Raw genomic sequence first — 26,675 nt, forward strand, 5'->3', positions numbered from 1 at the left:
CATTATGCCAAGGTAGTGGAGTTAGTGTCGTAAATTTGGGAGTGATGGAAAGAGTAGCTTTTGTTTATTTAAGTTGCAGTTTTCAGCTCCTACTTTTAATAAATTGCTACAAATAATTGCAGTTAAGAGATCTTGTAGCTAGATGTTATGCAATTGGCATATATGAAATGTTACAATTGTTTTATGCATAGATGAAGTTACACGGATAGTATGTGGGTCCACTAATGTTAAGAAGGAAAGTGCTGTAAAAATTATCCAAATGGTTAATGTGCTCACCGAAGGTTCTACTCACTTCTACAGGTTTACCTTTGAAATTTAATCTAACTCTTTCTGTGCATATTGACCCTAATAAGAGTGATTTGTCCTTGTGTCACAACTTTGTACCTCATGTAGTTACTTGCTAATATTATATTTTTTGTTTGAGAACAATAGTTGTTTACTTGCACAAAGTCAGTCTTTTTATTTAGGTATGTGAACACATATTCTTACGATGTGCTTCTGGTATAGGTAATTTGTGACATTAGTTTATAGGCTGCTGCGAACACAAACATAGCAGTCTTTCTAGTGAATACTTGTGTATGACATGGTCCTGTATGTGCATACAGTGATCTGTATATGTGTGTATATATATATATATATATATGTTGTCTCTCCTACCCTCTTCCATTTGAGGGTCTTTCGAGTTTGGGTGAATATGCAGGTGGTAAAATGTGAAAGTAGTTGGCAGTATTCTGTACTAAACAACATGTGTTAGTTGATTGACCTTTCGTTTGTTTTGACATATCTTTCGTATTAGTGATCACTTGCTATTGTCATTATTGAGACCAAATAGTGCTGTCTTTGAAACCATGGGCTGTTGCTATACTCTGTTGACCATGATCTTACTTGCTAACATTCAGTCAATTATTATGTTTCCATCCTTTTTTATGAGACCCCCTAATGAAGCTGCCTGTCTATTGGCAGGGACTGCTGGGGCTCAACAAATTTCCCTGGATAATAAAGTAACTCCCGGAAGTCTTGCTTTGAGAGCAAAGTTGATGTCCTCTGTCTTCTGCAGATCAATCACCGCTGCAAACAGTTTCCCAGCAACTCTACAGTGCATTTTTGGCTGTATATACGGTAGATAGTACTTCTCTTTTAATCTTTTATTTATATGGCTAGTGATCAGGTTAATGTGCTCATTTGGCGGATTTTTTACAAGATAAGTTCTAGGAAGTCTAGAAGAATACAAATGATTGCTTGCAGGTATAAACATGTGCATGTGCATGCGTGCACACACGTCAACAAGGGTGGACCTAGGTACTGGGCCTTGTAGAGTGTGGAATCCATAACAAAAATTACATTCAACTTACATATAATAAATTTACATTAAAAGTGTTTTTAACATCTAAACCTTGAAGCAATTAAATCAGGAAGACTTAATATAAAGAAATAAAGCAGACCCTTATTATCTATCTGGAAATATGATAACTATGGAACAGAATAAATAAAATAACGCATGTAGGTCGTAGGAGAAACTATTAGCATGCAATTCTTTTTTTGGAAGAATCCTCCAGTATTAGGAAAAATTTGAAGCAAGCAACTGAAGCCATATGAAGCAGGTAAACATCATGTAGTTTTGTTCTTCAGAATGATCTAACATTCACTTAGCATCTGTGGAAGTGGCAAATATAAAGAGTTCACTTCTAAATTGAATCATACTGAAATATATAGGCATTTCCGCATTTTTTATCTAATGTGGATAACCACAATCTCACTTGGTAAAGTTCATTTCTGAGGTGAACTTTTTATTAGTTATGTTTTATTTAAGGAAATATGCATGCTAAGCTGTTTTGTTTGGCGACCTTTAACTGTAAGAACATTTGCATTCTTCGTTTTTACACATTGCAACTAATACATCATCTCCCTTTAAGCCACGATCATCCTTCTCAATAATCACGTTTCTGGATATCGACTTGAATTAATTTCTTACAGTTTTAGTGCGCCCTCATGAAATATATTTTGATCACTTCTTGATGCAATGTGACAGGAAATGATACATCCTCAAGGTTAAAGCAATTGGGGATGGAATTCACAGTGTGGGTTTTTAAACATGTAAGCAGTACACACATGCATTTGTTATAATTGGAAGTTCCAAGGGAGAGTAAAATGTTGGATTAAATTAAAGTACATACTGTTTCTTGAAAAAGGCTAGTATGTAATGTTATTATTGCCAAGCTTATCACACAAAAAATAATGCAGTCTTTGCATGAAATATTTTCTTATGATGAGAAAGTATGATATGAGATATTTTCATGCACCTTTTAGCTATAAATAGCATGGTAGTTGTAATACCACTTGCTGTAGTCCTTTACCTCAACAATTCGCACATGCCCTCACGGGTCAGCTTTGAAATTTGAAATGTTGATATTGAGCAATTACATCTTTCACGTAGCATCCTCGACGGTGCATCTTTTACACTGAAGATTGAATTACAAATATCATGAAATATCTCCCTAGTAGCGTCATTAACACCGAATTCCTGTTGTGTAGCATATTGGGCTACTGGTTGAGTACACTTAAAGGCCCTATTCCAATCAAAAGTAGTATTGATTTTAAAAGTTATGGCAGTTATGATTTCTAGAATATTCTGAAACCTTTTTTAAGTTATCTTTTGGCAATGAGCATTTTTGTTTGCTTAGAGCATCTCCAACCATCTAAAACCCTTGGCTAAAAGATGAGTTGGCATACTTAAAATAAAAAGATTTAGCCAACAGCTCCAAAAACTCAACTCCAACCATGATGAGCTGTTGTCTATAAATTTAGCCAACCTCTTGTGGATGGCTAAATTTGTCGAACCTCTACAGGTCTGTAAGAAAATCTGTAGGAAGATTGTACATCATTTATTACCATATTGAACTGATATATTCTATTTTAACAATTTAAAATATCAATAACATACTATTTTTAAATTATAGCCAACCAATATAGCCAGTACCATTGTAGCAAAATGTCTTACAGGTTCAGCAAATTTTACATAATGTCTTACAGGTCCAATTTAGCCAACGATTATAGCCAACGCCGTTGGAGATGCTCTTATAGCTTTAAGTAGGCCGGCCTAAGTGTGAAATTGTCTCTCAGTTTTTGTCAACTGTCTGCAGAAGCTTAGTTTCATGCTTTAACCTACCTTATATATTCATAATCACTAACCATTGGTTTTGGCTTCTTGTACAATAGGGTTTCTATACTATCTAAGATTATCTCTTCCTGTCCCACAAAATTAAATGATGCAGGACATTAAAAAAATTAAATAGTAGGTGGAGAAAAAAAACTCTGAAGTGGTACAATATATGTGCCCAATAAGTAGAAGTCATAAGTTATTGGATGCATTCTGCAATATTAACAATATATGTTAAACATTGTGAATTGTTGAAGATTGCAACAGTGTATATATAGATATTAAAACATTACAACTTAGTTACTCCCTCCGTCCCCCTCATTTGTTTACATTGGGGGACGGGGGCTCGACACGCATTCTAATGCTCTCATCAAACGTAGTTCGATAAATTATTTTGAACTTTTTTTTCTTCTGAATAAAAATTTGATGTTTAAATTTGTATACAAAAAAGAAAAATTTTAAAAATAAGGTATAGAACTATGTTTTATATGCGTCTTAAAATGCATGTCGAGCAGTGTGAAAAAACTGTAAATAAATGGGAGGGACAGAGGGAGTATTAAGTAATTTCCTTCTTAAAAGACAACTTCGTACAGTTTATATCTACATGCAGATGGAAATCCACTAGCATACATCTATTTACTCTCCTCAAAATATAGATTTCGTTTGAGTAGAAATGTTCTATTTCTATAAATTTAACGTTAGAAAAAATAACCGATAAATTGGAAATTTGCTATTCCAGTTTATTCTGAGCTTGACTGGATAGTTTTCAAACTTAAAAAGGTAGATTATGTGCTGACAGGAATCTTATACTTCATCGTTGTGTATTTGGTGCTTCAAGACTGTGACCACGGATTCTGTTTTAGAAATTTTCAGCTCCTTAGTCAAGAACTTTGACACATATGGATACTCATACATATAATTAGCCAACAAAACATACATGTAGCTCCACTCAGTCTTCATGTATGTGTTTAGCCATACGTATGATATAGTTTTTAATCCCTTTTGTTGGCTATTGACTTTATTAGTTTGTCAATTCAGCGTCTATCTTGTTTTCCATACATTAACCTTCTTCATTTGTCAATTCAGCGTCTTTTCATCTTCTCTCTAACAAATAATTGTACTTTCCCATTCGTTATTGAGACTTTTTCTTGGTAACTCTTTTTGGAGTTCCTCGTGATAGTTTTAATGTTTTTATGTAGTGTAGATTTATTTAGCAGTGGTGACTTTTATATCTTTTACCTTTATTTATTCCTTATGTAATATATTGATACAAACAGGCAAGAGAAGCTCAGCTGAAGCTCATGGGTCCTGTTATTTTGAATGGAATTATAAAATCCCTTGATGGCTATTCGGCATCAGAATCAGGTTTTTGTATTGCATTTACTCATTCTGAAGTTGGTTATATTTTAATGTTTACATACGTTATGTTAATTACTACAATATGGTGCAATGAACTGTATTATATCCCTTTTCAGATACTATTGCTAGGGAGACAAAGACTTTTGCATTTCAAGCTATTGGATTACTTGCCCAGCGCATGCCTAACCTTTTCAGGTATTAATCTTGATCATTTTTGTCAGGTTATTGGTATTCTAGCTTTAACAATATCCATGTTTTTATACAAAAAGCCTCAAAGTAAAAGTCCGTATAGTCCTGCCCTCAATGTTTGTCAAATATACAATCTTTTCCTTATTTTACCACAAATAACTCTAAACAATATGGTCTCAGCTCAGGATATTGCCAGTTTCGATACCGTGTGTCACAAAACAAAAACTTGCAACTCAAACAAAAACATCTAACAGATCACGTCGACACACAAAACGGATGAACATGTGACATGCTCATATTTTATATAGTGTCCGGGTTCGGGTCCAGACAAGTGATTGATGCACCCACTTACCAGCAGATTCTTTCTGCTGGAAGGCATTAATCCTAAACTTTTCATGTGAATATCGGTTTTATTCATCATTATAGGGTTTTTGCCTTTTGGCGGAAGAAAAACGCTGATAGGTTTTTGCCAATAATCGACGGGTAAGACCAATTGCCCGTGTGTGTGATTGTGAGGTGTGTGTGTGTGTGTATGTAAAATGATCAGTAGAGACCATTTAAATAAAAACTAAATAGAAACCGAGATAAACACCTTCTATATGACTATGACATCTTCCACCCCTAATATGACATCACCCACTTAGGGCTCACTCCGACCCCACTCAATCAACTATGGCCCCACTAGAGCCTCACCAAGGCTCCCAGGTCTCAGACGGTTCTAGACGGGCCCAAGAGCCCCGCTAGGCCCACAGCCCTTCCCATTGCATTGGTTCCTTCCCATTGCATTGGTTTTTATTTAATCGGCTTTCATTCGAGTAGATACCTTATATATATATATGTGTGTGTGTGTGTGTGTGTGTGTGTATATATGCCATTGTTCCATAGAGAACCATCTTATATAGAGTCCCGTAGAGAATCATTTGATTCTATTTTAAAATCTCATAATTAATTATAAAATTAATGATATTTATGCATAAAATTTGATTCTAATGTAGAATGTTAACCAAACAAAACATGCACAAACAGTTTAATATATATATCTTAAGCAAAAGTTTTGATTTTTAAATTTGGATCTACTGTAGAACCACTTTGGACGAATATGGTTCTACTATAGAACCAATTTCTATATTATGATTAATTTTCAACGATTTTTTGGAGGAAAATGACGGAACTTTATTTTTTAAGTGACTAATTATATATTTGATGAATAATGAGATTGATACATGTATTTTGTGCGTGTATGTGCTCTTCTAGACTCTATATAAGATGGTTCTCCATGGAGTGTGACTATATATATATAAATATGTATGTAATTATGTATATCCATATACATAGTGTCAGGTTCCACTTAGAACCAAACTATACTTGGAACCTTACAACTAATATATGTTCTCTCGCTGAACATAATTTTGCATTTTATAATTAAATCTATCTTTTGCCCAATTATTATTTTTAAACATTTATATAAGAAAAATGAAGAGATTTGTTATTCAGAAAATCAACTTCGTTAATAGAATTTTTTATGTTATCTACTAAAAATATTGTGTTGTGCAGTAGAACACCATTTTCCATTAGTTTACAAAAATAACATTTTGTTTCCCTTGTGTACTGCATCCAAATGAATAAATATGAGTTATTTCTTGAACACAGTGTTCTAAGTTCTGATTTGTTCCCGACTCCATATTGATATACATGTGTGTGTATGTGCGTGACTGTGTTTATATCATATATGTATAAATGTATGGATGCAAAATTAAGATTTCTTTGTACTTTTCTGTGGTTTTGCTTATATTTGTACATATTTATCATTTTATTAATTTATTAATTGAATCATCAATTTAAACCATTATATTGATTCAATTGACAAAACTCGTGAGCCCTCAATTTAAAATTAGGGTTTCTAGTAATATAGGTTTATCAGAATTAGATCAATTGTTTCAGAGGATACAATAGACAATATACGACTTATTAATGGCTAGAGATATAATTTTTGGTTAGTAGGTTTGGCCGGAAAAATTTAAAAAAATTTGAGGCCGCAGTTTAAAATCGAGGGATTGTAAATACGCTTGTGAGAACGTTACATATAATATAGAGTCGTAGGGGGTATTTCGGAATATAAGTAGAAAAGGGGGCCCAGCATGTGCATTGGACAAAGGGCATGATGTTTATTTTCAGACTTTGTGGGTTTATATGTGCAAATGCGAATATTTTATGGCTAAAATGAATGAGCCTTTATAGAATGATAACTACGGCTCTTATATCTGTTAATTGCCCACTTCATCAGAGATAAGATTGATATGGCCTTGCGTCTTTTTGATGCTCTGAAATCTGAGACACAATTTCTCCGCCTTACCATCCAAGAAGCTACCAGTTCTCTTGCTGTTGCATACAAGGTGATAATATTTTTGTGTCTCTCCATATTATTCTATATTGTTTTCTTTGTTACTCATTTGTTATTATGCTTATATCAGGGTGCAGACAGAAAAGTGCTGGAGAACTTGGAGTTGCTTCTGCTAAAAAGTTCTCAAGTGGTAGTGTACCCTTAGGCTTCTCAATATTTGTTAAGCTATATTCTTCAGCAAGAGTCCCTATCCTAAATTAATTTTCTATAGACATTGCGTTTATGTTGTGACAATCTTCATTGATTTGGTTACTAGGAACAAAGCGAGGTACGTTTTTGTGCTGTGAGATGGGCGACCTCACTGTTTGACTTGGAACACTGCCCCAGCCGATATATATGTATGCTTGGAGCTGCCGATATGAAAATGGATATAAGGTAGCTGCAAACTTACTGTTTTTGGTAAACTTTGTTACACTTATTTGCAACTGTGTTTTTAATTTTTATTGTGCTATATTCCTGTCAAAAATAATAATATGCATGTTGTGAATCACCAGTAGGTACTTGGTGTTTTATTTTCAGTTCCATCTCGTTGCTTGTTAAGTTATGGACATGCGATAGGGCTTTTATAGAAGTTGTTACCTGAAGAGCTAAGGGTTGTAATTTTTAATCATTATCTATTTCTAAGAGAGCCAGGAAACTTCGTGATGAAACTGGTGCCTTAACATCCAAACATGGAGAATCAAGGGAATCCAGGGATGATAATGAACAGACTAGCTATATGTTTTTGGTTTAAAAGGAACTTGTAAACTACAAACCTCAGTATTGTCCATTATGGGAGAGTAGAGGGATCTGGAAATGAGTAGGAAGAGTGGAAAATAAGTATGTCTCCAATTCTCTGACATTTATAATACGGTAAAATTTATAATTTTAATTCATGAAATGACTATTCAGATAATTATGATTGAACAAGGTAATGAGCTAGTAAAAAGGAAGTTAAGATAGAACTAGGTAATGCTTATACTGAGAATGGAATTCAGGAAATGCAATGCTCCCCTGCAGTCATTGCCCAAATTGTATTCTTATACACCTGTTGTTTTAGTATGATAGTAACAGGGATAGTTGTTGAATGTATATTGGTATCAACAACTTTGCATCAAGATGATTTATGAGTAGCCTGAAACACATGTACTGAATTTATTATATCAAAATAGCATTGACAGAAGTATTACATTATTTAACTTCTTTGTAATTTGTGTTCTAGTAGAATTTGATACTCCCTCTGTCCCTCTCACTTTTGTATAGTTTTTTTTTTCACTGCTTGGCACTCATTTTAAGGTGTATATAAAGTATGGCTTTATAAATAATTTTTAAAATTTCCCTTTTCGAATAAAAATTTAAATATCAATTTTTTTATTCTGAAGAGAAAAAAATGTAGAAAAATTTATGAAACTATACTTTACAAGAGTTTTAAAATGCGTGTCGAGCCCTCTGTCCCAAATGTAAACAACCCACCCGGACAGAGGGAGTACAGGAGAGAACAAATTTGTGAGGCCTTCATGTGTTATAATTTTATAAACTGTGAACATAAAGTGTGAATGGGCACAAGAGAATGTTCTTCACAACCGATGTTATAATTATAGTAATAGGATTAGGCTTGGCTTAGACTTGTGTCCACCACCATCATTACTTTCTTCATTGTTGTGCCTTAACCTCAATTTAGTTTATCTAGTATCTGGAGCAAGAATTTAAGGCTTACATAACACCTAATATAAGGGTCATTGGATTTATTCTAACTTTTTTTTGGGAAAATATAGACTATAGTAATTCAATTACCCATGTTTTGTCTCTTTTTGTAGTATTCTATTATGGATATAACTTTTATAGAACTCTTATCCTCAGGGAAATGGCCCTAGAGGGTTTAATTCTTGGTAAAGATCAACAGAGGACTATTAGTGAGAATCCTAATCTAAAGTACCCAAAGGTGGGTAATATGCTAGATTATATAGTTAAGCAGCAGCCAGCTCTGTTAGAATCCACTGAAATGAGAGGCTCGACACTTCTTTTCCCATCAAAATCATATGTAGCTATGATCCAATTCTTGCTAAAGTGCTTTAAGGCTGGATTGGATGAGAGTAATGCATCAGGTAAAATGCCTAATGATAGTATTCCGCTGGAGAATATGTTTTTGCTGTTAGAACATGCTATGGCATATGAAGGTTCTGCTGAGTTGCATGCTATTGCATCCAAAGCACTGATTGATGTTGGAGCTCATGTTCCAGAGGTTGTTTACAATTATTTCTATTTTATCAACCAGAGTGCTCTATATTTAGTTTTACAATAAGTCTTTTCCAATTACAGATGGTAGCTTCTCGATATGCTCGAAGAATAGTTTGGCTAAAGCAATTGCTAGGGCATGTGGACTTTGACACGCGCGAATCTGTAGCACGCTTGCTTGGAATAAGTTCATGTGCTCTTCCTATATCTGCGTTGTCTGATCTTATTACCGAATTAATTTCATCCCTTGGTGGATCCAAGTTGAGGTCTGTGTTCGAAATCTACTCTGATTCTATTGCACTCGAATTTACCAGCTCCGTGTTTCGTTGTATTTGATTTCTAGTTCATGGATTTCTCATCTAAGAGTTTATTTTTCATATCCGTTAGGTTTGAATTCCAGCATGGAGTGTTATGTGCCTTAGGATATGTTACTGCAAACTGTATGTCCAGGTCACCTACTGTAAGTATTATCTTTTACATTTGTCAAGTCTTGATAATTGTTTACTCTTGTCTGTAGTGGAATCAGATTATTAAACCTAATCAATGTATTTCATAGCTAGATCTGTCAAAAAAAAAAAAAAAATCTTTGTTTATACATGATGCTTGATGAGTAATTTTTTTTCATATCGAGTTCTTTGTGGTTTCTGCGAGTCTTAAAAAGTCAATAAAACAGGTAAATGATGTTCTTGATACTCTATGTTACTTTAATTACAATGTTGGTGCTGCTCTAATTTCCTAATATGGAGGTACTTGTCCTGTCGTATGTTAATTTTCTACAGATCTCAGAGTCCCTTCTTCAAAGGACACTGAAATGCTTAGTTGATATTGTTAATAGTGAGACATCTACACTGGCTTCTATTGCGATGCAAGCAATAGGTCACATTGGACTTGGTGTGCAATTGCCTCAGTTACATAGTGACTCAAGCTCAGGTAATAACTACCACCTTATGTACATTCATACATCTTTGAAAGAGGTGGGATAATTTAGTCTTCTTTTTGCAGCTCCCATTTTGACCGTTTTGAAAGATAAATTGAGCAAGCTAATTTCTGGTGATGATGCCAAAGCGACTCAAAAAGCTGTTCTAGCTTTAGGGCATATGTGTGTCAAGGAATCTTCTTTGCCACATTTAACTGCAGCTCTTGATTTAATTTTCAGTCTCTGCCGGTCGAAGGTGTGTCACCATGCTACTTAGTATGAGAATGGACTCTATAGTCGTTGTCCTGATTGTTTATAATTTTTTTTAATAGGAATAAGTAACAAGCTTTCCTTTTTGTGGGCAGGTTGAGGATATTTTGTTTGCTGCTGGAGAAGCTCTATCATTTTTGTGGGGCGGAGTTCCGGTGACTGTTGATATAATTCTTAAGACAAACTACAATTCACTTTCCATGAGCTCAAACTTCCTAATGGGAGATGTGTCATCTAGCCTATCTAGATCTAGCTGCATAGAGTTTGATCCCCATGGAGACTGTGATGTTAGTGTCAGAGACTTGATTACTAGAAAGCTGTTTGATAATTTACTATATAGTAACAAAAAAGAGGAGAGGTGTGCCGGAACTGTTTGGTTACTATCATTAACAATATATTGTGGGCGGCATCCAGCAATTCAGAAATTGCTTCCAGATATTCAGGTTTGTAGTCAACATTTCAGAATGTTTCTTTGGAAGATGAGTAATATATTTAGTCACTTGTTGGGTGTATGCTACTAACGGCATAATCTTTATAATTAAAATGGGATTGTTTAGGGCTCAATCTACTTGTAAGTTTGCTAAAATGATATATAGAACATATACGAATTTTTTAATGTAGTATCATTTGGTATTCGGTATTTAAGTGCATGTACGATTAGTAGACTTGTCAGAATTAGCTAGACACATTGCAGCAGTGCCTCCAAAATTTCTTCAAAAATTTCTATGTTATTATTCGTGTTGGTAATATATATATGTGATGTGTGTGTGTGCGCGTGTGTGTTTACAATAGAAATGCTTATGAATTGTGTTTCTTTAACCAAATAATATAATAAATTATATTAGTAGTCTTGGATAAATCTGATAGTAGTTTCATATTTAGAGATCACGTCATTCTGAAATATTTGATACTCATCCAGTTAGATTATGTATTTCAGACTGAAAATTAATTGATTACGTGTCTTCTGAGGGTGTATGATGGAGAACGAAAGTGAACTTGGAGGAGAAATATTATAAGCATATGTTATTAAATATTTTTTGTAATTTAGAGGGGCTTATTAATGTATTGATACGTAGATTTTCTACCTGGGGTTAGTATTTGATTAAATATAATCTCAGTTGGTTCGGCCTTCATTTTCTTTTTGGGTGAGGTCAATTGCATAAATAAGAAAATGGACATGGTCATCAAGGCATGCCTGTACCTAACTAATAAATGTCCACCTGCTAAACAAAATAGCAAGAACAATCATCATAAAATTGACTTAACTAAAAGAAAGAAACTCTATTCTACCAAGTGATAAACTACATCCACTAAAATAGAAGCAAATACATTATCTTAACAAACTAATAGATAGTCCATATTCATATTTTTGTTTATCTATAATAAATTTAAGTTTTTCAATAAACTTTGAATCAATTTCGAACACTCCCTCTTGATCTGAAGTTCTCTAAGTACGCTCTTCATTACATGCTACAGAGTTAATTTAAGGCATCTGACTTGTTTACGAAGGTACGACAATGGAATCTGATCGATAGTCTTTGAGTCAGTTCACAATCAACTAAGTCAACTAGGCATCATAACAAGCTTGCGATAAGCTCTGCTGTGCCTAATTTCTTAGTTAAACACATCGGTGCCTATTATGCATGATTTGTGTTATACAAGTGCTATTCTTTGAACGCATGTTCTCATATGCCAACGTAATATTGTGGATTTCAATTATTTACTGTTAAATTGTGGACTTCCTTTTTTTTTTTTGTTATTTGGTAGTATTATTATATAAACCTGAGTGCTGTGCGATTTAGTCTATTAATATAGCATTTCTTGTTTATACTCCCGTGCCATTGATATTGTTTTTTCGCACTTGTTTATCTGGCTTCTTCTCTATATGAGATTGCAACCCATTAAATCCTGAGGTTGAAATCCTCTTAGGTTGTGCTTGTTTTACATTCAATAACCCAATAACACTATTGTTGTTTTACTTTTTGTTGTTGTCCTTCATTTGGACATTAGCCCTGAATTATTATGTGCAATTGTTTATATTTATCTCAAATATATTATGTAAATGTTCGAATGATTTTTTTCTTGTTTATATTATGCTTTCAGATTCAATCAAGTGGTTGTGTAGAATTTTGTCATCGGTTAATAAATTAATATACTGCGTTATTTGTTGTCCTTCGACAATTTAGTTCAATGTCTTTAAATAATGGATAAACAGATTTTAGTTTTATTTCACATGGTTGGTTTATTAATGATGTCTATATGCATATATCTCAGTAGATAGTAATTACTCTTTCTAGGATCCTCTTTTGAGTAAATGATGGACTTTGTATGTTTCTCATAATATATGCGATGTGTTTTTAGACAAATAATTTGAATATTGTGATTTAGGGTTTGTGGACTATTTGAGTCATTGTATTTTTAATTGCAGGAAGCTTTCTCACACCTAATAGGAGAACAGAACGAACTTACACAGGAGCTCGCTTCCCAGGGTCTAAGTATTGTCTATGAACTTGGTGATGCTTCAATGCAGAAGAATTTAGTAAATGCACTGGTAGGCACCTTGACTGGATCGGGAAAGAGAAAAAGAGCTGTAAAGGTTAGGATATATAAAAACTCACATTGTTCCTTTCCGTCAGTCATCCATGTCATTTTTTTATTTGATAATTTCATTCTTTTCTTTTTTTCCCTTCTAATGTAGCTTGTTGAGGACTCAGAAGTGTTTCAAGAGGGTGCCATCGGCGGTAGTCCTAGTGGAGGAAAACTTAGCACTTATAAAGAGCTTTGCAGTCTTGCTAATGAGATGGGGCAACCAGATTTAATTTATAAGTTCATGGATTTGGCTAACTATCAAGCTTCCTTAAATTCCAAGAGAGGTGCTGCTTTTGGGTTTTCAAAAATCGCGAAGCTTGCAGGAGATGCTCTACAACCCCATTTACGATTATTGATACCAAGACTTCTGCGATACCAATACGATCCTGATAAAAATGTGCAGGTATGTATTTTATTTCTAATTTCCAGAATTTAAATGGAGTTGTTGAGTGTTGGTTTAATAATTATCATTTAGTCAAGCTGATTTATACATGGTTATGGCATTTATTGCGAGAACCCCTATGGCTTTCTCGATGTTGTTCTGAGTGTAAGACATCCAAGTCACCTTATTGTCCGCTGCTAAGGTTCCTACCACGGATGCCAGTCACCCCACATATGAAAGGTGGTCCCTTTTGACCCGACCTGATATGTTTGGGTTACACACATAAAAACCCTTATTTAGCCTGTTAAGTAACGAAAAGGGAGGCCAAAATGATATTTGATATGATTTGGTGTTGGATGATTACATTTAAAAATTTTATTATATTGTTTTAGGACTAATGGATTCCTTATCATTAGATATAACTTATGATTTATGAGTTACTTTAAATCTATATTAGAATAATATGTTTATGCAATATGTTTATGCTAGCTAGTTTTCAATATTCTATAAATATTTAGTAATATCATGTAAACAGTGTGGGCGCTATGCATATGCCACGATAATTGTTGCATCAATAGATTGTTCATTGTTGTGACGTTCCTTTACCGTCATATTGCTGAGGTGATTGAACAACCTTTGATTTTTAGTGTGCAATTATCATGCACCTTTTTCAGTTTATTTATTTTCTTCCTCTGCATACTTTATAGTAGACGTACATCAATTGGAGTTCTATTCAGTTTGTTGCCATATATTACCTTCCTCGGTATTCTTTTTTAATGATTTTTTGATTGTAAAATGCCTTAGGATGCAATGACACACATTTGGAAATCACTTGTTGCGGACTCAAAGAAAACTATCGACGAACACTTGGACTTCATAATTGAAGATCTCTTAAGTCAATGTGGTTCCAGGCTTTGGCGCTCGCGCGAGGCTTCTTGTCTTGCTCTTGCAGATATAGTTCAAGGGCGTAAATACGATCAGGTGGGTTTTTCTTTATACTGCAGGGTTTCCATATCTTGAATTGATAATATAGCCTAGTTAAATCATTATCTAGAAGATCATTAGCCTTATTTTGTCGGTCAAAAAGTTATTTAATTGTAATTGGAAGGTAATGACTATAAGAGTATATTAGATGCAATGCACGCCTTTCTCTTTATTTAAACCGCATTAGAGCATCTCTAGTAGAGGCACACCCTTTGGGGGTGTTAAACATTGCCAACACATTATAAAGAATTTTTATATTTTTTTCTTTCATGCCATATTTGGCTACTTCTTGCTCCAATAGTTGCACCACATGGCGCATACAAGATGCATGAATGGTCTGCAAAAAAGAGAGCCATGATATAATATAAAAGGCGTGAATAATATATATTTTTTATAGCACTGAGTTAAAAAAAGTGGTTATTTCGTGAGAATTTAGGTCAAATCCTGAGTCTTTTTTGAATATCGGGTCAAGTCTCGAATTCTGAATCTATAAATAAGCCAAAGCACACTGCAACAACTTGGGTGATCTACAAGTCCACCACTCATGGGTAGTAGTACTTATGTTTATAATAGAATTGTTTCCACTCTTCTCGACACAAACTCCCCACTTAAATTCATGACATCTCGATGTGGGACTGGGGTGTTACAAACTCCCCCACTCATGGTATCCTCGTCATGCCAAAACGGATCCGGCCATTGTGGGAAAATACCGTCTGGCTTCGTGTTCCCACCTCTGGCAAATTGACTAATCAAGATTTCGAGAGTTGGCTCTGATACCATATGTGACAATCGAGTCTTTTTCGAAAATCGGGTCAAGTCCCAAATTCCGAATCCGTAAGTAGGCCGAAATACACTAGCCCAAATGCAACAAATTGGTTAATCCACAGGCCCCCAAATTATCATGATTTGTTGGTGCAATTGGTAATAATACATATGCTTATAAACTGATGTAGTGTCTCCACTCTTCTCGATGTGGGAATGTGGCGTTACACATTTACTATGATGTCTAGGATGATTCTTATCACTATTATGTAAGTCGGTTCTTGCTGTGATTCAGATTTCATAAAATATTTGTTACATAATTATGATAAACTTTGATAGATATCTATTATATCATATTAAGGATTAAAAACATTAAATTTTGTAATTTAAATTATTTTAAGTACACATGTGAGACAAAACATGAAAAACAATTTACCATGCCGGTCTTGTGACCAATTTTATATCTAAAAATTAACATTAAAGGATAAGTAAGGTTTTGGCAATTAAACATGTATGAATAATGAAAAAAGTAAGATATTAGATGTTGTTCTGCTAAGATGTACTTAATGAGGTATGATAAAAATAAGGTACTGCTAACATGTGTCATAAAAGTAAGCTGGTCCTAGACCTGCAGGCTGGGACTGACCAGTTTTGGTGATATATGTAATGCGTGTTTCGGGGTACAGCCGTTCCCTTGTTGCCAATAGTTTAAGGGGTTTGATTGATACGCGTGCTAATTGAACTTTGAAAATATTGATTTTATATCATTACTTTAAAATGGTTAAATTTTCTGGCGCACTGACATCATAATCTTTTATGTTGCATATTTATGTGCTTCATGTATGTCATATAGGTAGGAAAGTATCTGAAGAGAATATGGACTGCTGCTTTCCGTGCCATGGATGACATAAAGGAGACTGTTCGGAATTCTGGTGACAGACTATGTCGTACATTAACTTCATTGACAATTAGACTCTGTGATGTCTCTCTCACTGATGTTTCTGATGCAAGACAAACTATGAATATTGTTCTGCCTTTGTTGCTAACCGACGGCATAATGAGCAAAGTGGACAGCATTCGCAAATCGTCTATTTCCATTGTTACAAAACTTGCAAAGGTGAACATGCTTGAAGATCTTACTACTATATATTATACTACTTTTGTGATAGATATGTTGCTTGTACTTCACAAAATATTAATCTTAGCTGCATGATGAAAAAATTTCTGGGTGCCATGATGAATTGAGAAAGCTGACTAAACCTAGTTGATCTTTTTTTGTTTTTGTGTGAAACTAGTAAACCGCTGGTCTGTATTTCTTTAAAATGATTAAAAGCCACCTTCGTGTTGCCACTTTTTTAATCTCCAGACCCCCTTGTCGTTCTTGTTTTATGTATATTGATATAATGGTCAAACAATATTTATATCACGTGGGCTCAGGCAAACATTCCATCACAAATAATGCCATTATCCGTAGAGTGAGGCTACTTAGTTATATAATTTTGATGTACTTGGACAGTCGGAGTCCCTTACTATGCTGTTCCAGTCTGCCTGTCATCTATATGCTTTGTGTTTTTTATGGTAGTTCATGTCTAATTATTTTTTGCCCTTGGATTCTAAAATGCACTGTGCACATCATGAGTCAGTTATTTGCGGAGGTATTCTCAGTTCTTCTCTGCTGTGTAGTTTATTTTTTTCCTTCTTTTATGATGTTTTAGTTCAAAATCAGCTTTGGAAATCGGGAATCTGTTATTTCTAGCATGTAATCTTTACTGATGTTTATATATATATATATATATGTACACACACACACACACACACACACATATTGTTATAAGCATATCATCTATGTTTGGGGCAACATACAAATTTGTACATTCTGTTTAACAAGCTTGACATTATGTATTTAATCTAAACGGGATGGACCAGCACATATAAAAAAAAACTCAACAGTAAAAGACCCACTGAAACTTGATTACAAATTGATGAGTTGTCTTGCTTATGTTTATTTTCCTAAATCTAAGCGCTTAATTTTAGTATTAATAATGAAAAAACGCCATTCAAGATTGACGATGCGCAGACCTGGAAATAACATTCATTTTTTTTTTCACTGTTTCATATTATGGGGACGGGTAGTTGAGTATTAATCTACAAATAGAAGATGCCTTAATGCTTCTTCATCTACCTACAAAATTAGTATGAAATCAACAATGCGATATGAACTTGATTTATTATATACACCATTTTTCTTTGGAGGGTTGTTGTTCAGGCAGATGATGTTTAAAAACGATAAATCTATTCTTCCAGGGTGCAGGTACTGCGATACTTCCACATCTATCAGATTTAGTTTGTTGCATGCTGGAAGGTTTGTCCAGCCTTGAAGACCAGGGGCTCAATTATGTTGAGGTCTCTCTCTCTCTCTCTCTCACACACACACACTTGTGGCATAAATATATAAAGCCATAAAGGCATATATGGGAGAAGGAGAACACTCTTATTATGAGATCATGTCCATGGTCAATGCTATCTTTATTTATTCGCTGAACAGTGTATCATCATTCAATTCTATTTTGTTTTATAGTGTGTAATAATGCACAGTTTTGTTGTCTCAGATGCACGCAGCGAATGTTGGAATACAAACCGAAAAACTTGAGAATTTACGTATTTCGATTGCCAAAGGTTCTCCAATGTGGGAAACTCTAGATCTGTGCATAGATGTTGCAAATTCCCAAGCACTAGAACAGCTAGTACCTCGTCTCATTCAGTTGGTGCGCTCTGGAGTTGGGCTAAATACAAGGTATATATGAAAAATGTCTACAAGTAACATAGAGAATATGTAGCTTATCAGAGTGAGCTTGGTCCTTGAATCAACATTTCTTAGCTTAAGTCTTGCTGACACTATAATAAAATACAGTGCAATTTCTGTTCATGTTTTTTTTGCATCATATATCTTTATCATTACGAAACACAAACTAGCAACTACAATTTTAATTTGAAGTGTTTCTCGAGGAACCTTCATACGTGTTATCCCTGGTCACCAAGAAATCTGGTTGTTTTAAAGTCCCACGACTCAAATGTATTTCCAAATCATCAAAATGGTGTGTTGATATCACAAATTGTTTAGCACTTCGGGCCACCAAGAAATCTGGATGTTTTAACTGATCTAATCCTGGGACTCGAACATATATCCACATCATCAAATTGGTGTGTTGGTATCATAAATGTTATTTTGCTGTCATCCTTTGTTATGATACAAATTTTGTATTGTCTACCTGTCCTTGGAACAGTCATTTTTTGTAATTATCTTTGAGCATAACACATTTTAACCCAAGGAAACAAACAGTTATAACTAACCAATTGGAAGTAGGACTCAAAGCCGAGATCCCTGCTAAACCGTGCTCTGATGCCATGTTGAGTAACCAACTCTCCCAAAACCTTTAGGTATTAGAAGATGGCTTAATTGAATTATATACTATATCCATACACGTCATGGTTGTTACGTCGGTAAGTCGAGTCGAGTCGACCGGAGTGTCCGGCAAGTCGAGTCGTGACTAGTCGTAGACTAGTCGACACTAGTCGACAAAGTATAAAATTAGTAATTTTATATATATCTACATATTCTACACTTCTACACACAATTGACAGCACAAATAGGATTATAGGAAGCAAAGTAAACTAAGACAGAGATGCAGAATACATACATGGCCAGCAGAAAACAGTAGGCAGAGAAACAGAATATACAATCTAGACATAGAAAAACGAAGAATTGCAGAATCTGGGCTTTTTTTAATACCTTGGGCTGGTTTTTTTGCAAATCTGGAACCAGTCGGGCGACTGGGTCGACCAGTCGGGTCGACAAGTCGACCCAGTCGACCAGTCATGAACCAGTCGAGCGAAATACTTACAAACAGCCAGTCGAGGAGGCCAGTCGACCGTCCTCCACCGACTGCTCGACTAGTCGTCGACTAGTCGCGACTAGTCGAGCGACGTAACAACCATGATATTTAGCCTCACTTGTCTAATGTATATTTTTCCATGATATATATATATATATATATATATATATATATATATATATATATATATATATATATATATATATATATATATATATATAGGGGCTTACTCCACTAGAAACTAAATTAGCCTAGAAACTAGAAACTCGTCCCTGGCCAGTTTTTCATCACTGTTCTTAAATACAAAAATCACTCATTTGTATATCAGAAATCACTAATTTATATATGCAAAATCTGACAAACATAGATATATAAATACACATATATACAACGTATATCATCATCATCTTCAATCATACTACATTGATGAAACTCCCGGCATCATTATCAACCCCTTCCACTACTGCCGCCTTCACTTACAACCATGATTTGACTATCACCGTTTGTCATCATAACTTGTCACTACTAATGACTATCTACCATCACCACACACCTCATCCCATCTTTTGCTAACATCATAGACATTCTACAACTATAATTGATCATCAATAATCGACCACCAATGTCAATCATAAGTAAATTTTCTCAATTATATTAAAAATATAAACTGATGAATACACTGTGTAAAATTAGTGATTAACAACATAGAAAATAGTGGTGTATATGGTTATCAAAAGAGCTATTTTAATATGTGTGTGTGTGTGTGTGTATATTTACACACACACACACATATTAAAATAGCTCTTTTGATAATAAAAGAAAATGAGAGGGGTCTCACTGATCTATTATCACACTATTTTTTGGTGCAGGGTTGGCGTGGCAAACTTTATAAGCTTATTAGTGCAAAAAGTTGGTAGCGATATTAAGCCATACACAAGCATGCTGTTGAAGCTCTTATTTACAGCTGTCAAGGAGGAGAAAAGTGCTACATCCAAACGTGCCTATGCAAATGCTTGTGCAACCATTTTAAAATATTCAACTCCCTCCCAGGCCCATAAGTTGGTTGAAGATACGGTAGCTTTGCATACTGGTGACAAGAATTCTCAAAGTTCATGTGCGCTTCTATTGAAAAGCTACTCATCAACAGCCAGTGATGTATTGAGCGGATATCAGACTATAATTGTTCCAGTTATATTTATATCAAGGTTAGTAATTTGTACCATGCTTTTCGGTAGAACTGTATCTCAGTTATACACTGTTTTGGCAGGAGAGCTGACTGTTATGCTGTCTCAATGCATTGATTTGATAATTATGTGTGTGCTATTATCCGGCAATTATAGCTCACTAGATTGAATTTCTGTTAAATTTCACAATATGGTTCCTTGTTCTCCACTTGATAAAAATTGCACTCGTTATTGTTATGGAGTCGACATGTATGCCATTGTGATGCTGGAAGAAGGGGTTCAGGCATCTAGGTGTCGTGTTCTCCATTCCTCATCTGGTTTAGCCCTACAGTTTTACGTGGGAAAATTTATTTAGGCTAGACCTTTTCTGAGACGTGTTAGAGTAAAAAATCTTTTTGTTCCTGCTTCCTCTTCTCCTTCCTCTTCTCCTTCCTCTTCTCCTTCTCCTTCTCCTTCTCCTTCTCCTTCTCCTTCTTCCTCCTCCTCGTCTTCCTCCTCCTCTTCCTCTTCCTTCTCTTCCTCTTTTTCTTCTTCTTCTTCTTTTTGTTTTTGTTTTCTTCTTCCTACCTTTTTCATTCTTGTATCCATTGTATTTCTACTCTTTATTTTTCTTTAGTTTATTTATACATCTAAACTTCATTAAATAAATATTGAACTATATAAGCTCGTTGACATGTGAGGTTCTTGCAGGCCTGATATTTACTGAAGCCTCTTTTCGTAGATCCCTGGCCAGAAGTGGCATTATATTTGTAAAATGTTAATGTTCTTGCCAGTAAAATAATTATGTATTTCTTCAGTATCATCTGATTCTTGTGATTTCGAGATTGTGTTATATAATTTATACATCTACAGATTCGAGGATGACAAGAATGTTTCTACTCTATATGAGGAATTGTGGGAGGAAAATATGAGTAGTGAACGAGTTACTCTTCAGTTGTATCTAAACGAAATCGTTACTCTTGTGGACGAAGGAGTTACATCATCATCATGGGCAAGTAAGAAAAAGGTATCTTAATTAACTCTCACTTTCACATAAATAAGTCCTTTTTTTACTTACTATCATGTTTATTGATATTTTCTTTTCTTTTTCAGGCCAGCCTGGCAATTAGTAAGCTTTGTGAAGTCTTAGGTGATACAGTATCACCACACCACCATGTTTTGCTTGCATCTCTTATGAAGGAAATTCCTGGTCGTTTATGGGAGGTCAACTATTTTCTTTTGATTGTAATGCGAGCGCAGAACACACACACACAAATGCAAGCATTGTTTGTTAAGCTTAAATATCTGAAGATTTATATGCAAACTGAAGTGTTAAAGTGAATTTGTGTGACCATGATTTGCCTCCGAAACAAGTATCAAATCTTGTCTTGTAAGTTTTATATTGTTTTCACTTCCTAGACAATAGCGAACATCAGATTTTGGTCAAGTGTATCTAGTATGTTGGTTGACAAAAGTCGTTTAAAATAATTTAAAGACCAACCCATTTTCTCTTGGATCATGTTTTCTAGATTTATGTCTTATGACCAGGAGTTTCTGTTCTTCCTGCAAAACTTATATCGATTTTATCGGAATACCTGAGTTCCATCCTGGTGCCTACTTCCATGTCAGTTACTCTGCAGCTTTCTCATTTAAGGCGTCAACAGCAGTTGTATAAATTAGTAACAATCGTCACGTTTTAGTAACGAAGCTTTCAAAATGAACATTATAGTGTCAAGCCACTTTCGTTGATGCCATGAAACAAAGAAACTGGTGATATTTGAAAACAATAAGCCCTTGTAGTTATATACCTGTTATCGTCATTGTCTGAGGCCCCCCCCCTGTATACATGTATCTTACATTTTTTATGCTTAATTTCCCAACAATTATAACTATCCTCCAGTTAAGTTGGTTGGGCAGCCTACTTTGTCAATTGAGCAAGGAAATAAATTCAAAATTTGTGTCTAGTAAGTATCTTCTTTCTAATGTTGCTTCAGTTTCTCAAGAATATCAGTTAACTTGACAGGGAAAGGAAGCTTTATTATGTGCTTTGTCAGCTCTTTGTGAATCCTGCCATATAGCAATCGTCAATTCGGATCCTGCAACATCAAATGAAATTTTAAGCTTGGTATCTTCTGCATGTAAAAAGAAAGACAAGAAATATAGGGAGACAGCTTTTTGCTGTCTAAAGCAGGTAAATATTAATTCTGCTTTTGAAGTGCGTACTTGTAATGTATCCTTTTCAACTTTGGTAACTAAATGCAACTGCATTTCTGCCTTCAGTCCTGAAGAGGGCTTCCAATGATACTTTTTATGACCGCCATTCACAGTTCCTTTTATAGGGAAGATACGATCCTCTTGATAGATAAAAGAGATTCGAATGGATGAAACCTCATCCTTCAAGTTAACAATATGTATAAATTAAGTACAGTGCAGTTTGGCATCACACTCTCCTATAGCAATAAGGAAAGTTTTCATTCTTAGTAATAAGTAAATATGAGAACCTGGTACCTGTAATGTAACTCATTTCATGTTATTAATCATCTGCGTAACATGAGTCCATAGGTTTTTAGCAGTCTTAACATGCCACCCTTTCAAGTGCTGTTCTATCATAATACTTCTGGCTGTCATCTTAATGTTTTTGAGGAACACCAGTTTATACTTTTCTGAGATGTAGCTTCTTTATGTTCAAAATGTGTGTTTCCCGTATATGAGCAATATGTTCTCAAGTTGTATCAGATTATTCCATGTATGTATCTTCTAAATGTTCTGTAGTTATGATTGTAGTACTATAAGGATTATATTTCTCCTTTCAAAAAGAAGTATTATATTCCTCCTTTTAATTATTTCTTTCTGTTTTGGTGTTTCTAGTATGGTTCGCTTCATTGAGCATCCCTATAAAAAATTTTGGGGCTTAAGCAGGTTCTGATCTAGATATAGTTATTTGACATTTCAGTTTCTGTTACTTTCCTATTCAGATTATCAAGGCATTCAGTAATCCAGACTTCTTCAATATTGTCTTTCCAATGTTATTTGAGATGTGCGATTCAACAATTGTCTACTCAAGCCAAGTACCTTCTAGCAATAACATTGTCAAAGAAGGTAAATACTACGGATTAGATAGATGGTTATAGCATCGACTGACTGATTTATTCTTTCTAGTGCTTTGATAATGAATACATGATGATTTTTTACAAGGCATAACACATACCAAAAGACTCGTTTGACTATTAAACTATATCAAATTGTGAGACTGCGGCTGTGAATTTTTTTTTTTTTTTTTTTTGTGCTCGCTCTCATTGGCAATAGAGTAACGTTTGACAAGTGTGTCTGAAGCTTCTTATATTAAACAATTATCGAAGCACCAAGAGAGAATCAATCATGGAAAATTCTGAAGCAGAACAAAATCATGGCATGAACCCAAAAATAAGAGGGCAACTTTGTAATATATGTATATTTTGAGCTTAAGCTTCTTTTCGTAAGCAAATGTTGATTTAAAACTCTGGATGTAGCTATCAAGTCATGTGATGGAACCAAATATATGTTATGATTTGCTTTCTGGACAAATTTTAATATGATATTATGAGATTAATTGATAATATATCCATGAACCTGCATGTTCCGAAAAAATATACTAAAATGTAACGAAAATAACAATTAATCTTATTAATCCATCTACATTGCAGAAATAGATGAAAAGAAAGATGTTGTCCCACATGATAAAGTTATGGACTGCATTAATTCTTGCATCTGTGTGGCTCGTGTAACTGACATTATTGAACAGTGTCAGAACTTGCTTCATGTGCTTTCAATCTCACTGGCTCCAAGTGTTGTTTGGACAGGTAATTTTCATACTTTTGTTTTTCCAGAATATCATCATCATCTTGTTTTCTAACTGTATGTTCTGTTTTGGGCAGTTAAAATGTCGGTCTTTTCAACTATAAAAGAATTATGCTCCAGACTCCGTAGCGATACAGTTGAAATTTCGCAACATGTTAGGATTGCAGCTCTAGTTCACGAGGTAACTATCGAATTGCCTAGTTCTGTGTTTAATATCAATATGTTACATCTTACAAGTCTGCAAGTTTTGTCTTCTCTCCAGCTATTTCTATCAATTTCTCCCAAGGTGGTTGACTGCATCTCGACTGTTAAGATTGGACAGGTATGTCAGCCTCCTCAAAATTTGTTACAAGTAAACCTTGTCTACTTTATTCTGTTTTACATTATTTTTGCATGGTACTTGTCATTTACTCGGCTGTATATGGTTGCTTAGTTTGAACTTTTGGCTTCTATTTTTGTGGTCGCTTCTCTTTCTTAATTTATACTATATCTTGCCTGAAATCTGGTTTGGTATTTGAGTAGTAAGAAATTAGGCCTTGATTTGATTGTAATCACCACTTGACACATTCTCATTCCTTTGTAATTAGGTACATGTCACAGCCTCAGAGTGTCTCCTAGAAATTACCTTGTTGCTTGAATCACTTCCAACATTTCAGAGGATAGAAATTGGGTTTAAGGGTGAGCTTCACCATCAGTATGAAATAGAAAAAAATCAAGAGGCCAAGTCGATATTGAAGAAATGCATGGACATCATTCAAAGCTTGGAAGAGAAAAGTCTACAGAACTGCTAAGACAAAGTTATTTCGGAATTTTGATAGCTTTACACATATTGTATAGATATACTTTACATATTTAATTTCAATGAGGGGGGATAATGTTATGCAATTTCCAATTTTTTGTACCTTCAACTAGCACTTTTCTCTTTTCTGGTATTCGCAACCGACTTTTCTTCCAGTATAGTGAAGATATGTATTGCGAAAATTATTCTCTACTGGCTGGGGTTGTTGAATGTGTCCGTTTAAAGGCTGATGAAAGTGAAGAGCTGTAATTCGAGTCGGGCTACTCGCGAGCTCGCCCGGCTCGAACTCGTTTAATTGGGCTCGGCTCGACTCGTTAAACCAGCCGAATTTGGGACCGGCTCGACTCGATTCGTGAAATTAAACGAGTCGAGTTCGGGCAGAGATTTAGGCTCGATTAGTTAAACGAGTCGGCTCAGCTTGAGTCGATTAAACTTAGTTATTAGGCTCGGCTCGAAACTCGATCGGCTCGGCTTGAATTACAGCCCTAGATGAAATTGAAAAATGGCTCTCTAGATCTCACAAAACCAGGGAGTAATGCCCGGAATAACATAGTTGGAATAAATGGTCCCAAATACCAATTATTAATGTCTGATATTCTAGTGTTTTTAATTTGGTAAGAAAATGCTAGATCATGTATTGTTTTATTATTTTAAGCTCATCCTAACGGTGTAGAGTTAATAAATGATATTTGGGGTTATTTTTTTGGATCATGATATTTAAGGTATTAATGATGGATAGGGCCAACACCCAATGAAACCTCAAATTATTATTTTTTGTCTTTTTTTCAAAAATATCCAATTTACAAAAATTATTTTCAAAAACACTTTTAGAAAAAAATATATTCAGAAATATGGTTTGCGTTGCAACTGATCAATCACAATTAAAAAAACAATGCAAAAATATCAACTTTTAAAATATTTTCAAAAATACGATATGCAATCTTTTGCAACTGTTTAACCAAAATCAATCACAAATATAACTTTAAGAACTACTTATAATTTTAGTTGTCTCAACCATATTTACAATCAAAATCAATCAGAAATACAACTTTAAAAATGAATATAATTTTAAAATTTTAATATGTAAATAATATTTGATCACATACAATATAAACATATATCCAAAATGTCCGACTTGCGCATATCAAGTCATTACTAAAGCCCCTTCTTCAAAATCATAGATTGGACCGGACAAAATCCCCAATTTTCAGCAATTCCACCTCACAAATTCTTCATTTCTTAATTCCTTGAACTAGGGGTGAACAAAAAACCGAATAAATTTGAAACCGAAACCGCTGAAAACCGTTTAAAACTGAACCGTATAAAATCGAACTGAAAACTTAAAAATTGAAACCGGGACCGATTGTTCGGTTTCGGTTATAGCTAGGAACCGATCCGAAAAAATCCGAATCGGTCCGATTTTTAAAATAAATATTATTTATATATATTACTGATAATTTTTATAAAATTAGAAATTATAAAAATCAGAAATTACATGTATGTCATTCTAATCTACCTACTACTCCCTCTGTCCCATTTTAACTGACGTTTGACTTTCTAGCACGTATATTGAGATGTAAAAAAATAATATCTACATAATTCAATTCTTATATCACATAAAAGTTTAGGTTCTAAACTTTTATTTGATATAAATTTTATAAAGAATTATTAAGTTTAGATGTGATTTTTTTAACATCTTAAAATACGTGTAAAAAAGTCAAAAACAGTTAAAATGGGACGGAGGGAGTAGTTTTAATCTG

The 26,675-nt window shown here is 34.4% G+C and overlaps 1 protein-coding gene across 1 annotated transcript in view; it reads left to right on the forward strand.

Moving 5' to 3' along the window:
• Window positions 1-25,024, forward strand: part of LOC108195992 (uncharacterized) — a 29,825-nt gene extending 4,801 nt beyond the window's left edge. Inside the window, exons 8-35 of the mRNA XM_017363037.2 lie at window positions 964-1,119; window positions 2,030-2,094; window positions 4,435-4,522; window positions 4,633-4,711; window positions 6,990-7,098; window positions 7,177-7,236; window positions 7,363-7,481; window positions 8,946-9,327; window positions 9,405-9,586; window positions 9,708-9,780; window positions 10,100-10,250; window positions 10,323-10,492; window positions 10,602-10,949; window positions 12,935-13,102; window positions 13,205-13,498; window positions 14,282-14,458; window positions 16,077-16,340; window positions 17,528-17,626; window positions 17,833-18,017; window positions 19,986-20,321; window positions 21,153-21,306; window positions 21,393-21,503; window positions 22,303-22,470; window positions 23,255-23,378; window positions 23,963-24,118; window positions 24,194-24,297; window positions 24,379-24,438; window positions 24,704-25,024. Coding sequence (XP_017218526.1) covers window positions 964-1,119; window positions 2,030-2,094; window positions 4,435-4,522; window positions 4,633-4,711; window positions 6,990-7,098; window positions 7,177-7,236; window positions 7,363-7,481; window positions 8,946-9,327; window positions 9,405-9,586; window positions 9,708-9,780; window positions 10,100-10,250; window positions 10,323-10,492; window positions 10,602-10,949; window positions 12,935-13,102; window positions 13,205-13,498; window positions 14,282-14,458; window positions 16,077-16,340; window positions 17,528-17,626; window positions 17,833-18,017; window positions 19,986-20,321; window positions 21,153-21,306; window positions 21,393-21,503; window positions 22,303-22,470; window positions 23,255-23,378; window positions 23,963-24,118; window positions 24,194-24,297; window positions 24,379-24,438; window positions 24,704-24,907 — 4,586 coding nt within the window. The 3' untranslated portion in view covers window positions 24,908-25,024. The remainder of the gene's footprint in view (window positions 1-963; window positions 1,120-2,029; window positions 2,095-4,434; window positions 4,523-4,632; window positions 4,712-6,989; window positions 7,099-7,176; window positions 7,237-7,362; window positions 7,482-8,945; window positions 9,328-9,404; window positions 9,587-9,707; window positions 9,781-10,099; window positions 10,251-10,322; window positions 10,493-10,601; window positions 10,950-12,934; window positions 13,103-13,204; window positions 13,499-14,281; window positions 14,459-16,076; window positions 16,341-17,527; window positions 17,627-17,832; window positions 18,018-19,985; window positions 20,322-21,152; window positions 21,307-21,392; window positions 21,504-22,302; window positions 22,471-23,254; window positions 23,379-23,962; window positions 24,119-24,193; window positions 24,298-24,378; window positions 24,439-24,703) is intronic.
• Window positions 25,025-26,675: the final 1,651 nt, after the last annotated feature.

The sequence above is a fragment of the Daucus carota genome, chromosome 7, assembly GCF_001625215.2.
Source record: "Daucus carota subsp. sativus chromosome 7, DH1 v3.0, whole genome shotgun sequence".
NCBI lineage: Eukaryota > Viridiplantae > Streptophyta > Magnoliopsida > Apiales > Apiaceae > Daucus > Daucus carota.